Source organism: Chrysochloris asiatica, unplaced genomic scaffold, assembly GCF_000296735.1.
Source record: "Chrysochloris asiatica unplaced genomic scaffold, ChrAsi1.0 scaffold00016, whole genome shotgun sequence".
NCBI lineage: Eukaryota > Metazoa > Chordata > Mammalia > Afrosoricida > Chrysochloridae > Chrysochloris > Chrysochloris asiatica.
The window spans coordinates 11922641-11938344 of NW_006408534.1; the positions used below are offsets into that span (position 1 = coordinate 11922641).

General features: G+C 42.0%; 1 protein-coding gene across 1 annotated transcript; it reads right to left on the reverse strand.

Annotated features, from left to right (window-relative positions):
- Positions 1 to 14: 14 nt before the first annotated feature.
- Positions 15 to 15491, reverse strand: LOC102837383. Its single transcript, XM_006835288.1, has 4 exons — positions 7025 to 15491; positions 5915 to 5995; positions 648 to 5596; positions 15 to 149 (listed from the first exon to the last, which is right to left on the reverse strand). The coding sequence occupies exons 1-4, from the start codon at positions 15489 to 15491 to the stop codon at positions 15 to 17; spliced, it is 13632 nt and encodes a 4543-aa protein (XP_006835351.1).
- Positions 15492 to 15704: the final 213 nt, after the last annotated feature.

A 15704-nucleotide genomic window follows, 5' to 3' on the forward strand; every position in this document is an offset into this window, starting at 1 on the left:
CACGCCTAACAAATTCACCAAGGGGCTCCGGCCAGACTAACGCCACTTCCGCTCTCCTCTTCTTTCCTTCTCTCCTCTTCCGGATGTGGATTCAGACACTCTGAATTCCGTTCCGAACGTCTACTTCCGCCTAGCAGCTTCCGAGGGGCCTGCGGCCCGAGTAAATCACGTGATGAGCCTCCACGATTTCCTCCCGCTCCTCCACTACACACACGGATTCCTCTGAGACCCCGCCCAGGGAGGGAATGCGTCCTGGGATTCTGGGAACTGTGGGTGGGGCTTGGGACAAAGAGTAGGAGTGTGGAGTCTTAACCTGGCCTCCCAACCGTTCTTGTTCTTTTCCAGTTTGTGCGACTCCAAGTGTACCTCCACCCTCCCTACTCTACCCAGTACCACAAGTGGTTTTTAAAGACGCTCACGAAGATCAATGTCTCATTTAATTATTGATGCTTTATTTTAGAGAAATTACAGACTCATGCCCTTCCCCAACCCCCAAGTAGGAAGACAAAAGCCCTTTCATTGGTGAGGGCACTGGAATTGGAGGTCGTAGATGAACAGAGAAGAAGCCAGGAAAGGGCAGCTTGACAAAGACCTGAATGAAACCATGGGCGGACCTTTCATCATCTACTTGCTTCAGGCCTCCAAACTTGCCCAGCTTCTGTGTTTGTGTTTGAATAACTCATGAAATCTTTAGACAAACTATGCCCGGGCCTCTCCCCAAGGGAACTGTGCTTGATTCTCTTCTTAGCGCAGTGTCGGGTTCTCTCAGAGGGACTGTGATGGGTTCTCTCTGAATGACTGCGATGGCTCCTTTCAGAGGGACTGTGATGGGTTCTTTCTGAATGACGGCTCCTTTCAGAGGGACTGTGATGGGTTCTCTCTGAATGACTGCGATGGCTCCTTTCAGAGGGACTGTGATGGGTTATTTCTGAATGACGGCGTCGTCGGCTCTTTTCAGAGGGACTGTGATGGGTTCTCTCTGAATGACTGCGACTGTCATGGGCTCTCTCTGAGGCACTGCGACGATGGCTCCTTTCAGAGGGCCTGTGACGGAGTTTCTTAGAGTGATTGCAAGGACTCCTCTCAGAGTGTCTGTGATGGGATCTTTCAGAGTAACTGCGTCGACTCCTCTCAGGAGGAAGACTGTGTCTTCTTTCAGAAGGACAGTAAAGACTCCTCTCAGAGGGACTGTGATGGCTTCTCTCAGAGATAATGTGTTGTCTCCTCTCAGAAGGACTGTGACAGCTCTTCTCTGAGGGACTGAAATGGATCCTCTCAGAGAGTCTGTGAGGTCTCCTCTCGGGAATACTATGCTGAATTCTTTTAGAGGAACTGTGATGGGTTCTCTCAGAGGGACTGCTGCGGTGATTTTGCTCCTTGTATGTAGGTTTCGCTTTAAAGTGACTCTGAGGGATTCTTTTTACAGAGGAACCATGTAGGGTTTGGCCTCTGGCCTGAACTCTGGTTCCTGGTTTGGACAAGTTCTTAGGCTGCTGGCTGGAGATTTCAGCTCTGTCATTTTCATTAGCTCTGCTACTACTGTCATTTTGAACTATATCCAAAGGCTGTCTGATTGAAGAGGTTTGGAAAGTGATCTCTTTTGAGGCAACTGTGGACTTGGGCAATTGGGTAGGTCTGGGTTGGGAAAAGCTATGTCTTTGTGTATGTTGAGTTGATCTGAATTGGTCTGTTCTTCCCTGCTTAGTTGTTAGGCCTGTGGGCCTTATCTTGACAACTGACTTCCTGTCTTTCTTGCTATCTCTTGATAGGTAGTACTCCCTGGTCCTTTGTTTTAATGGGACATTTTTGCACATCCACCAGTTGTCTGGTCTTTCCCTGTCCTCAGGCTTCTTCTGTCCAGTAGAAGTCATAACTTTGTGTGCTATTTGGAATGCTTGCTTTAGACCCTGAAAAAGCAGATGCATGAATGTGGGTTGGGAGGATGTCTTAGATTTTCTTTTTAAAAAGGCAGAAGTTGTTTGAGCTACTCCGATCCTTTTCCTTCTTAACTGAGCTGGTAATTCTCTAGAGGGACTCTCTATTATGCCTCTACTACTTTGTGTTCTAACTTCTTTAGTGATTTTTTTAATTGGATATTTTGTATCAGGGGTCTTTGGGGGTCTCATCTTAGCCTGTTTTTCATCCTGATTGCTTTCAGAACTACTGTCTGGCAGCAAGTTAACGTGAATGAATTCATAGTGCCCGGTATCTCCAATTTCTGTCTTTTCTACTGGGTCAGGGCTGCCATACCGCTCTTGTCTGATGTGGACTTGTATAGGAGTAGGAGACTGAGAAAGCCCAGACCTGAAATCTCTTTTGGAAGTAGGACTCTTGGTAGCTCTAGTATAGATTTTAGCTTTCCTTTGTGATGGTGATATAGGGCTTCTTGGTATGGCTGATCTGTCTCTTCCATGATACTTTGGAACTTGGGATCTTTTCCCAGTTTGCAACCTAAAGCCAAGATTCAACCGAATCTCACCATGGCCCTCAGGGGTACTTACAAGATGGAGCTGTGGATAGATAAGAAGGTGAGGCCCAAAAGGGGCCTGTAATTTATGACAGCAACCAAATCCTGAACATCGTCCACACTGTAAGCAGATAGGATATTTTAATACCAGACCTGTAGCTTGAGGTGGGGGCACATTGGGGGGTAGTTGACTCCTTAAGAGTTTCCCTGCTATTTTTAGCTGTAGATCGTGTAGTAGCTGAAACTGTTCTGAGATGTCATTCTTAGACTGGGGAAGACATGGTGGCTTGAGGGAGTATTGGGGCTCAAAAATTGTTGTCTGTGACTCACTCTGTGAGTTTTCACTCTCTTCTACTGGAATAGAGACTTCTTTCCGAATGAAAAGTGTCCTGAAGGAAGACTCCGACTTTACTGGAGAAGGAATTTGGTACCCTGTATGTGAGAAAGGCATGTGTTGACTGACTTCTTGGGATATATAACTGAGCTTTGAGTTTGTTTTCTTTAATCCCATTATAGTCCCAGAGTATTGCTGTATTATAGAAGACGTTGAGCCTCGTGTCCACATCCTTAAGGTCATTTTTTTCTCATCACCATAGCATGAAGTATGTCTCTGAATGTAGTTTCTGACCACTGAAGGTTGAGAAATAGTACCCTGAACCTTCTGTAGCAGGTTCTGAGGGAATTTTACCAGTTCTGCTGTGACCCCAAATAATTTCGGTATAGATTGACAGGTAGCTGTAGTGGCTCTTTCTGCCCGAGATATTTGAGAACAAAGCTTCTTTTCTATAGTAACTCCTAAATTGTTCCCAAGTGTTACCATACTAGAGAGATATTTTCTTGGTAGCCGCTGTTTCCAAGCATGACTCTCCCAGACATTCTGTTGTCTGCCAAGGATGGGCCTGGTCAACCCTCTTCGAGCAACTGATGCTGCCTGGGAAATCCTAGATGGTAATCTCCAGCTTCGTGATGGGTGTTGGGAGAATCTCTGAAGACCATATTTCCACTGGAGTGAGTTGTCTAGCTCTTCCATCTGCTTACTATTGGTCTTCTCCTTAGATATGACATTCATTTCTGGGATCGCAGGATGTGGCATTTCCACAGTGATAGCTGTCTGATTAGAGCATTGATTAACAAGGTCCAAAGGAACAACTGAAGACTGTGTCATATTAGGGTCTATATAGGACTTTCCATGCTGTAAAATATTTGTCTCAAGGTTTTTTATATCCAAGTCTCTTGGTACTTCTGGCATTTCAAAATTCCAACTACTTCCTAATTCACATATAGTTTTGACAGGGCTTGAGATGAGTGGAGATGATGAGATGTGTGTATATTTAGATAAATAATTTCCTACTTGTAACTTTTCTCCTGATGTTAAGTTTTCAGATTTCCTATTCTGATAAACCTGTCCTAGATCTATATCCTCAGGTTCCATGACTTGAGGATATCCTGTTTTTATCCCTATAGATTTCACAGCTTGAAGCTCTTGTTCACAAGTCAACACTCTAGGTTTCTCAAATGGAGAGGTTGGCTGTGGAGTTAATTCTACATGTTCTACCAGTTCTTGAAGATATGGCCTAGAGGGTAAGTCCAAATTCTCCATTACTTCAAGCCCTGGTTCTAGGGATACTTTTGTTGGTTCTACAAACTGAGTGATTGGTCCTGGTACTATTTCTTCAGATTTTACTATTTGAAGTGGTGGTCCTGGATTTAACACAGTTTTTACTATTTGAAACCCCGTTAACTCTATTATTTCCAAAATTTGGTGTGTTGGCTCTCTGATTAATTTCTTAGAGTTTGCATTTTGCCACCATAGCTCTGGGGTAAACTCTGAAAGTGTCAAATCTTGCAGTTTGGGAGTCAACTCAACAGATTCCAGCATTTGAAGAGTTGGCCCTGGGGTTAATGGCACTGACTTCACAACTTGAAGTGATGGTCCAGGGATCACTTCCACAGATTCAACAAGTTTTTGGGGGACCAGTGGGGTTACCCCTGTTGATTTAAAAACTTGAACCTGTGTCCTTGCTAATTCTGTGACTTGGTCAAGTGGCTTTGGACTAATGCTTGTAGATTCTATAATTTGGTCTGGTGGTCCTAGGGCTATCCCTGAATATCTCATACTTTGATACTGTGACTCTGTTAGCCCTTTGGATCCCTCCTTTTGCTGCCATGTCTTAGAAGTGAGATCTGCAGATTCTTTAACTTGATCTGTTTGCTTTGGGGGTGACTCTAAGGATTCCCCCAGTTGCCATTGTTGCTTAGAGGTCCAACCCTTAGATTCTGGAGCTTGATGGCCTAACTCTGATACTTTCCCAGAAGAACTCAAATAATCCCATGACATTGCAGTCAATTTTGCAGATTCCCCCACTTGGACCCATTTCTCAGAAGGCAACTCCAGAGATTCAGGAACTTGATATCCTATCTCTGGTATCTTCCCTGAAGATTTGGGGACATGATGAAATGACTTTGGAATCAATACTAAAGATTCTACTCTTGGCAGTCTTTTCTCCACAGGTTCTACGGCTTCAGGATAGGAGCTTAGAAATCTTTCTGTATATTCATTTGCTTGGCTTACTGGTTTGGGGATAATTCTAAGGCATTCTTCCCCTTGCAGCTTTTCCTCAAAACTTAATCCCCCAGTTTCTATAATGTGATGCTTTAGCTCTGGGGTCATTCCTCCAGATTCCACATCTTGCTGTAGTAGCCTTGTAGATAATACCCCCAAATTCTTAACTTGAGGCTGTGACTGTGTATATAATTCCACAGTTTCTGGAACTTGGTAACTTTTCTCTGGGGTTAATTCTAATGGTTTTGATCCTTGATTCACTATTGCTGAAGTCAGAACCACAGATTCCGGTTCTTGAAGGTCTATCTCCAGAGGCATCCCTGGACAGTCTGTGACTTTACCCATTGAGTTTGGGGTATACCCTACTAATTTCTCTACTGTTTCGGTGTCTTGATGTGCTGAATCAGGTGTCATTTCTGAAGATTCTGTAACTTGATGAATTGGTATTGAAATCAAATTAACAAATTTTGGGACTTGCTGTCTTGACTTTTGGATCATCTCTGCATGTCCTGCAAACTGGTACTCTGTCCTAGAGATAACCTCAGAGGATTCTGTGATTTGATAACCTGGTTTTGGTGCAAAGACCATTGACTTAACACTTTGTGATCTGAGGCATGATGTTGATCCTAAAGAATTTGCAAGTTGAGGTTGTGGACATAAGTTTGACTTCACACATTTCACATTTTGAGAACATGGTTCTGATACATATACCATAGATTTCTGCCTGTGACAAGAAATCAAGTTCTTAGAATTCACATCTTGTGGCTGTGACCCTGATTTCAACCCAAGAGATCGTACATCTTGAAAACATGACTCTGGTGCAAACACCATAGACTTCACACCATTCTGCCTAAGGTGTGAGGGCAACAACTCAGAATTCATACTTGGAGAATGTTGTCCCTGGTTTAACTCTACAGATGGTTCTAGTACAAACACCTCAGACTTCAAGTCCTGTAGCTGAGAGCCTGAAATCAATTTCACAGAATTTGCACCACAAAGCAATGGCTCTCTGTTCATCTCCACAGATTGTATCTCTTCAAACAGTGGCTCTGGTGAAAATGCCACAGATTTCACATTATATAACTGTGAGCCCAAAGTAAACGTGGATTTCACAACTTGCTTCTGTGACTCAGGATGGTTCTCTAAAGAATGGGCTTCTGGACACTTGATCCCTGGAGTCAATTGAGAACATTTTACACCTTGCAAATGTTGGCCAGGGTTGAGCAAAATAGATTTTGTACCTTGAGATTCTGACCCATGATTCAGTTCAGAAAGTTTCATGCCTTGTATCATCTGTGACCCTGGATTGAACTTTATAGAATTTATACACTGAACATTGGGCCCTAAATTCAACTCAGAAGAATTCATACCTTCTAATTTGGCGCCAGAGTTGAACTCCATAGATGTTATACATTGAAACTCTGTCCCTGGAGTCAATTCAGACTTCATACCTTGCAAATGGTGTACAGGATTTAACACAATAGATTTTATATCTTGAAGCTCTGATCCTGGATTCAACTCAGAAAATATCATACCTTGGAATTTTGTCCCTGAAGTCAATTCAAAAGATTTCATGCCTTGCAAGTGTGGCCTAGGTTTGCACCCCATAGAACTCGTGCATTGTAATTTTGGTCCTGGATTCAAGTCAGAAGAATTGACACACTGTACTTGTGATCCAGGAGTGCATTCCATGGGTGCTACACCTAGAAACTGTGACCCTAGAGTCAATTCAGACTTCACACCTTGCAAATATGGCCCAGGCTTGTATACCATAGATAATTCACTTTGAATCTCTGTTCCTGGATTCAACAAGGAAGAGTTCATACCTTGAAGCTTTGAAACTGGAGTCAGTTCAGAAGGTTTCACACCTTGTAAATGTGTACTGGGGTTACACCCAATAGAATTTACACATTGAAGGTTTGGCTTTGGAGTAAACTCAGAATCATCCATGCATTGTAAATGTGGCCCAAGGCAGAATACATTAGATTTTATACCTTGAAGCTGTGATCCAGGATTCAACTCAGAAGATTTTACACCTGGCAACTGTGACCCCGTGTTAAATGATATAAAATTTGTACACTGAAGCTGTGGCCCTGGATTCAATTCAGAAAGTTTCCCACATTGAAATTTAAGCTCATCTGGAGACTTTGTCTCTACGCACGACTCAGAAGATCTTACCCCTTGTTCTGGACTTGGATTCACCTTACAAGATTTCTCATCTTGCCACTGTTTTCTACCACTGAATTCAGAAGGTATCACAGGTTTTGATTCCAAAACCATTTTAGGTTTCACAACCTGAAATTCTGAGCCATGGTTGACCTCTGTAGATTTAACTGTGTTAAATTTTTTCATTTCAGAAGATTTTTCATCTTGCAATTTTGCCCCAGGGTTGAGTCCCATTGATTTCACACCTTGTTGTTGTGCCCCTAGTGTCAACATAGACAATTTACTATCTTGTAACTCTGGGATTGAGTAGAACCCCAAAGGTTTTATATCATGTACCTTTGTATCGTTAGTCAATTCAGAAGATTTCATCTCTTGACACTTTGATTTAGGGATAAACGCAACAGATTCCCAACCTTGCAGTTCTTTCCCAGGTATTAACTGAGAAGATGCCACAGTTTGTAACTGTGGGACATGTTTTAACTCAGCAGATTTCAAATCTTGAAACCTCCTCTCTATAGTCTTGTTAGATTTCTCATTTTGTAACTGAGGTCCAGGATTAAACTCCACATATTTCACACCTTGAAGTTTCCTCCCTAGGTTTAAATGAGAAGATTTTTCATTTTGTAACTTTGGACCAGGATTGAATTCTAAAGATTTCATTTCTTGAATCTTTGTCCCTAGGGTTAAATCAGATTTCATACTTTGAAAATGTGGTTCAGAACTGAGCTCCATAGAAGGTGCATCTTGAAACTTTGTCCCCAGGGTCAATTTAGAATATTTCACATCTTGCAACTGTGAGCTTGAGTTGAATTCCACAGATTTCACATACTGAAACTTTGTACCTGAAATGGACTCAGAAGATTTTTCATTTTGTATATGTGATTCAGGATTGAACCCCACTGATGTCACACCAGGGAATTTACAACACCCCAGGGTCAAATCAGAAGATTTTGTACCTTGAAACTTTTGACAAGGATTGACTTCTACAGATTTCACACTTTGAAGCTTTATTCCTGGGATAATTTCTGAAGATTTCACAGCCTTCAAGTGTGGGCAGGAATTGAAATCCATAGATTTTACATTGTCAAGCTTTTTACCCACAAGCAGCCTAGAAGATTTTACATCTTGCTTCTGTGGCCCTGAGTTGAATTCCACTGATTTTACTCCTTGAATTTCTGTCCCTAGGACAGACTCAGATGTCACACCTGGCAACTGGGGCCCAGATTTGAACTCCACAAATTTCGTATTTTGAAATTTGGTCTCTGGGATTAACTCAGAAATGTTCCTACCTTGTAATTTTGGCTCCGGATTGAATCCCACTGATTTCACACTTTTAGGCTTTGATCCTAGGATCAACTCAGAAGAGTTCACAACTTGCACCTGGGAACTAGGATTGAATTCTGTATGTTTTACATCTTGAAGGTTTGACTTTGAGGTCCCTTTAGTTCCTTTCACACCTTGCAGCAATGATCCAGATTTGACATCTTGAATCTTTATTCCCATGGTCAACTCAGAAATTTTTACACCTTGCAACTGTGAACTGGGGTTTAATTTAATACAATTTGTACTCTGGGACTTTGTCTCAGGGGTCAATTTATAAGATTTTGCACCTTGCCATTTCAGCCCAGAGTTGGACTCCTCAGATTTCACACCTTGAATCTCCGTTTGAAGAGTTAATACAGATGATTTCAAGTATAGTTGGGGGTTCAGTTTTATAGTTTTATCACTTGGCAATTGTGGTCCCTGACTTAAAAGCCCAGATTTCACTCCTGGAAGCTGTGACTCTTGTACAAATACAAAAGACTTCAAATCATGATTCTGGGTCCCTAGAGATAACTCTGAGGGTTTTGATTCGTGCAGCTGTGGTCCTAGGAACAATTCAGGAGGTTTTAAATCTTGTGTGTGAAACCCAGGTTTGCATGCCATAGGTTTTATGCCACAAAGATTTGACCTTGAAATCAGGTCACATGATTTCGTACTTCTCAAGTGCACCTTAGGTTTCAAATCCACAGGTTTGGTGCCTCTAGACTGTGACTCAAGATTCAGCACGACTGATTTCACACCTTGAAACACTGGTCCTGCTATCAAACTTCTAAGCTCTGGCTCTTGGTTTAACTGTACAGTTTCTACACCTTGAAGCTGTGGCTCTGAAGATGATGCCAAACTTTTCCCTTTTTGCAGCTGCGGCCCAGGGGACAACTCAGGGGTTCTAATGATCTGCCACTGTGGCTCAAGGTTGAACTCCATAGATTTTTGACCTTGAAGTTTTGATCCTAGAGTCAATTCAGATGACTTCACATCTTTCGAGTGTAGCACAGGTTTCAAATCTACAGGTTTGACACCTTGAGATTGTGACCCAGTACTGAACACTGAAGATTTCCTACTTTGAAACTCTGGTCCTGGTATCCACTGAGCAGATTTCATACCTCCAAACTCTGGCTGTTGGTTTAATTGTACAGTTTTCACACCTTGAAGCTGTGGCACTGAGAGTGATTCCAGTTTTTTTCCTTTTTGTAGCTGTGACCCTGAAGACAACTCAGGGATTTTCAGGATCTCCCACTGTGGCTCAAGGTTGAACTCCATAGATTTTTGACCCTGAAGTTTTGATCCAAGAGTCAATTCAGACGACTTCACATCTTTCGAATATAGCACAGGTTTCAAATTTACAGGTTTGACACCTCGAGATTGTGACCCAGTACTCAACACTGCAGATTTCCTACCTTGGAACTCTGGTCCTGGTATCCACTGAACAGTTTGCATACCTCCAAGATCTGGCTCTTGATTTAACTGCACAGTTTTCACAACTTTAAGCTGTGACTGCGAGAATGATTCCAAATTTTTCATTTTTTGCAGCTGTGGCTCTGGGGAAAACTCAGGAGTTTTTGCATTCTGCCACTGTGGTTCAAGGTTGAACATAGGTTTTGCAACTTGAGATTTTGGTCCTAGAATCAATTCAGATGACTTCATACCTCTCAATGGTTGTATGGCTTTCAATTCTGCAGTTTTAACACTTAGAGATTTTAATTCTAGAGCTAACTGAGCAGATTTTGTACCTTGAAATTCTGGTACTGGGATCATACTTCTAAACTCTGGTTCATGGTTTACCTCCACAATTCTCCCACCTTGAAGCTGTGACTCTGAAGTTATCTCCACAGGTTTCACTTGGTGCAATTGCTGTGGCCATGAGGTCAATTTGGGAGATTTCATGCTCTGCAACTGTGAGTCAAACTTGGATGTTTTTGTTTTTATACCTTGAATATTTAGTTCTGGAGTCAATTCAAATGATTCCATATCTTTCAACTGTACAAATTTTGGCCCTGGATTTAACTCTAAAGACATCATATCTTCTGGTTCAGGTCCTCTTTTCAGTTGTTCTAAATTCATACATTGTTGGTCTGGTCTAGGAGTTAAATCCACAGCTGCCACTCCTTGAAACTGTTGTGTTGCGGATAAATCCACAGATTTTACTTGTTGAACCTCTTGTCTTCTGGTTTCATCCACAGATTTGACTACTTCTTTCTTTATACACTGCAACTTTGAATCAGGGTTCACTTCTGCAGATTTCAAACTTTGAAGCTTTAAGCGCTGACTAATCTCCACAGATTCTATATCTTTCATTTGTGGTTCTAAAAACGATTCCTTAGCTTTCACACCTTGTAGTTGGAGCCCTTGGAGTACCTCCAGAGATTCACTAACTCGAAGCAATGGCTCTGGTGCAAAAGTCATAGAATTCTTACCTTGCATTTTTGACCCAAGGTTCATTTCAACAGATTTCACACCTTGAAGTTTAGAACCTGAGGTGAATTTGACATCTTCAATCTGTGGTCCTGAGGTTATCTCCACATATTTCACATCTCCCTCCTGTGACTCTAAGGTCAGCTCCTCAGAGTTTAAATCTAGAAGCTTTGAAACTGAGATCCATTCCACAGGTTTTATATCTTTCAACTGTGACTCTTGGATCAATTCAGAAGATTTCATACTTTGGAACTGTGGTCTTCTGATCAACTTAGAATGTTGTATATGTGGCTCTGAGGCTAATTTATAAAAAATTGGTAGATGATTCAGCTCTACATGTTTTACACCCTCAAATAGTGACTGTGATGCTAACATCTCAGGTTTATCCCCTTGCCTCTGTGGTCCTGGGATCAACTCCATAGATCTAGCCCCTAGCATCTTTGACTGTGGAGTCAACTCAAAAATTTTTACACATTCTAACTGTGGCTTTGAGTTTAACTCTGAAGACTTCATACCTTGAGGTTGAGTTCCTGGGGTCAAATCATATAATTTAACATTTTGTAGCACTGGCCCTGGGTTAAGCCTTATCTGTTCCATACCTTGCAGCCCTGGAGAAATCTTTGTTAATTTGGGATCTTGCAGCCCCAACTCTTGTGTCCCCTTCACAGAATTCTCACTGTGAGACATTGGTTCCGGGGTCTGTTCCCCAACTTTGACACCTTGAAGTTTTGGTCCTGAAGTCAATTCAGAAAGTTTGGCATCTTGCTGCCATGGTCCTAGGCTTGGTTCCTCAGATTTCACACCTTGAATTTGGTGCACTGAGGTCAATTTTACAGATTTCATGCTGTGAATCTCTGATCCTACAGTAGACATAACAGATTTCATATCTTTAACCTGTGACCCTTGGCTTAACTGCAAAGACAATTCTGGTCCAAACCCTAGAGACTCTGCATCTTGAAGGTGTGTTCCTGATATCGATTTCACATACTGGAAACCTTGGTATTTGGGCTGTGATGCCAAATCAGAAAATTTGACATCTTGTAAGCATGGCCCTGGAATTAAGTCCACAAATTTCATACCTTGATGTTGTGGTTCCGGAGTCAACTGTGTAGATTTGATGCTTTGATTATTTGGTCCTAGGATAAAATCTGACTGTTGGATTTCTTGCCTTGGAGAATCTGGGATCAATTCATCAAATTTTACACTATGAGGTGCCCCTGAGATTAAATCTACATATTTCTCTCCATGAAGAAGTGGCCCTGGAGTTAATTTTGAAAATCTGACACTTTGCAATTGTGGCCCTAGGGTCAGTCCAGAAGATTTGACACATTGCTGCCTTGGGTCTAGAATTAAATCCCCAGATTTTATGCCTTGGAGCTGTGTCCCCTTAGTCAAGTCCTCTGATATCATACCTGGTGTCAACTCAGAGTCTACCATGCTTGTAGTTAACTCTTTTGTTAAATTTGCATATTTCATGTCTTGCGACTTTTGTTCTGGATCCAACTGCCTAGACTTCACTCCTTGGAGCTGTGGTCCTGGGATCAACTTTATAGCATGTGGCTTTGATCCTATAATTAACCTTTTAGATCCTACCATGAATGGAGATGACTCAGTAGTTAACTCCACACATTTCAAATCTTGCTTCAGTGGTTCTGATTTCTCATCTTGGATCCTTCGCTCTAGATTTAACTCCAGAGATTCTTTCTCTAAATATGATGATACTGGAATTGTCCTCTGATTTTTTTCAACTTGGAGCAGTGTCAATCCTACAGCTTCTGTGTCTTCACATTCTGATTTTAGGGTTATCTCTGGAGATCCAGTATCTTGAAGATGTGGGCTTGCAGTCATTCCTACAGATTCTACAACTTGACTTGGTGGTTTTTGTGTTAATGCCACTTGGAGCAAAGCCTCAGAAATCAGCCTCTTCATTCCTGTGTCTTGATAGTCTGGCCCTGTTACCATCTCTGAACATTTTTGAAGTTGTGGCCCAGGTATCATCCCAGCAGTTTCCATGACTTGCACTGGGATAAACTTCACAGATTCCTCCTGTTGTGGCCAGATCTCAGGAGCTAACCTCCTACATTCTACCATTTGATGAGTTAATTCCATAGTTTTTGCATCTTCAAGCAGTAGCACTGGAGCTATGTTCTCTGATCTGATATCTTGTAACCATGGTTTGGGGGCCAACTCCACAGATTTTATATCTTGCAATACTGGTGTTAGTGTCAATTCCAAAGTTTTTAAACCTTGAAATTCTGGTGGTAGAGTCAAATGAACATATTCCACACCTTCTGATTGTGAATTGAGGGTCAAGTCCTTAGATTTCTCACTTTGCACTTGTAACACTGGAGCCAACTCAGCAGATTTTACACTTTGAAGCTGAGACCTTGGGACTGACTTCAGAGATTTCCCACTTTGCAGCTCTTGTGTGGGGATCACCTCTTCAGATTTTACATTTTGCTGTTGAAGTTCTTGGGCTAACTCTATAGTTTCCACAGTTGAGACCAACTGTCCATATTTTATCACTTGTGGGAATGAGCCTGTAGCTGTGTCTACAGATTTCACACTTTGGAACCTTGGTCCCAGGGTTAGGTTCTCAGATTTTACATTTTGCAATTCTGGGAACAACTTCATGGAATCCTTAACTTTAAATTGTTGCATTGGTTTCACCCCTATATATTTCACATCCTGATGGGGTGGTGCAGTAGCTATTGCTACAGATTCCATGACTTGATGCAGTGTTTTTTGATGCATTCCTGTAGATTCTGTACCTTGAGTCAGTGACTCTGGCATTGTCCCTAAAGATTCCACTATTTGATCATGTGATTGTATGAACGCTTCAGATTTCTTCATTTGTAGCCATGTATCAGAAGTCAATCCCATTGTTTCTATAACTTGATGGTTTTGCCTTGGACTTATCTCTGAGTATTCTGGGATTTGATACCATGGAGTCAACCTCAAAGGTTTCATGACTTGATGAAGTGGACCTATATATGTGTCTTGATGATGTGGTTGTGGAGTCATTTCCACAGATTCTAGCACTTGAATCCATGACTCAGGAGTCAGTTCCAGAGATTCTGTGACTTGAGATATTAGCCTGGGGGTCAAGTCCTGAGATTCTACAATTTGTGACTGTGGTGCTGTCATCGATCTCAAGGGGAACATCACTGCTGTTGGAGAATTCATGGCTTGATGTAATGGCTTTGGAATCATCCCTACTGATTCCATGACTTTAGGTGGGGCCCTTGGAGATAAAGCTACAGATTCTACAACTCTAGGTAGTCCAATAGTAGTGGGTGAGCTATAGGAAGAAGTCAAATTATCTGGTTGAGTCGGCCTTGGTGTCAAACTTGTAATTTGAGACTGTGGATCTGCAGTCAAACTCCCAGATTCTATAACACATGGTTGTGCTGGTAGAATTATCCCCATGAAATCCATGGCTTGTAACAGTGCCACTGGAGTTACTTTCATATCATCTATGGCATGATCCAATGGCCTTGAGATCGTTTCCAATGATTTTGTGTTTTGATATATTGGCCCTGGCATAATCTTCAGTGTTTCCATGACTTGACTTTCTGGCCTTGAGTTCATGCCCACTGATTTCTGTTGTGGCCCTAGTATCTTATCCACAGTTTCCACGACTGTATGTTGTGGTATTGGACTTACTGTTCCTGATTTAATGACTTGATGGTCCATCTTCACTGACTCCATACGGCATTGGGATCTTGGAGTCATTCCCACTGATTCTGTAATATGTAGATGTGGTTTGTTAGTCATCCCTATGAGATCCATAACTTGAAGCAATGCTACAGGAGTTACCTTCACCTTATCTGCGACTTCATTCAGTGATCTTGAGGTCAGCCCCTTTTGTTCCATAACTTGATGCTGAGGTTTTAGGATTACCTCTGCTGATTCAATGACTTCATATGGTGGTTCTAGAGTCACATTCATTGTTTCAATGGCTTCCATTGGTTTCACAACTTGATTTGGTGGTCTTGGGAACAAACCCACAGCTTCTGTCACTTCTGAATGTGATTCTGGGATCATCCCCATGGAATCCATGACCTGAAGCAATGCCAATGGAGTAATCTTTATGCTATCTGTGACTTGATTAGGTAGTCTTGGGGTCAACTCCACATCAGTTATTTGGGTCTTCTGTGGCTGGACCCTTTTCTCTGGAAGATCTATAACTCTCTGCTCTAGCACGTGTTTTGGATGCTTCTGCAAGAAAGTAGTTTCCTCTTGAATTTTGTCAACCCCCAAGCTTCTGGGAGAGTGAGTGCCTATAGATATGACTAAGGGTCTGGATCTGGATCCAAGGATTTGGGGGACATCCACAGGTTGTAGCTGCTGAGATGGGGTAAGTGACTCTGAGATTTTTGTTTCTGTCCTATTTAATCCAGATTCCACTCCAGTGTTCACATGAAACTGAAATGATGAAAGGTCTGGGGATTTATTGTTGGTATTTTGTTCAGTATCTTGATGAGTAGGTCTAGATGACTGAGTTTGGGGTTTCTTTGATTCAGGAACTCCTTGTACTTCAACTAAATAGTTCAACATTGCCCACGATTCCTTCACAGCCAGAGGTATTGTTTGTTCCCGCAAAGTACAAACCTTCCAAGCCATATGCCCCTCTAGCTCCCACCTAGCCAAAGGAGAGAGCCGGATTGGCGAACACTCTGGGAGCTGTGGTCTCTCCTTAAAAACAGAATTTGATCTACAGTCTGATGTCGAATAACTCTTGGTCCTTCTTTCATTTTTTGTTTTTTCTTG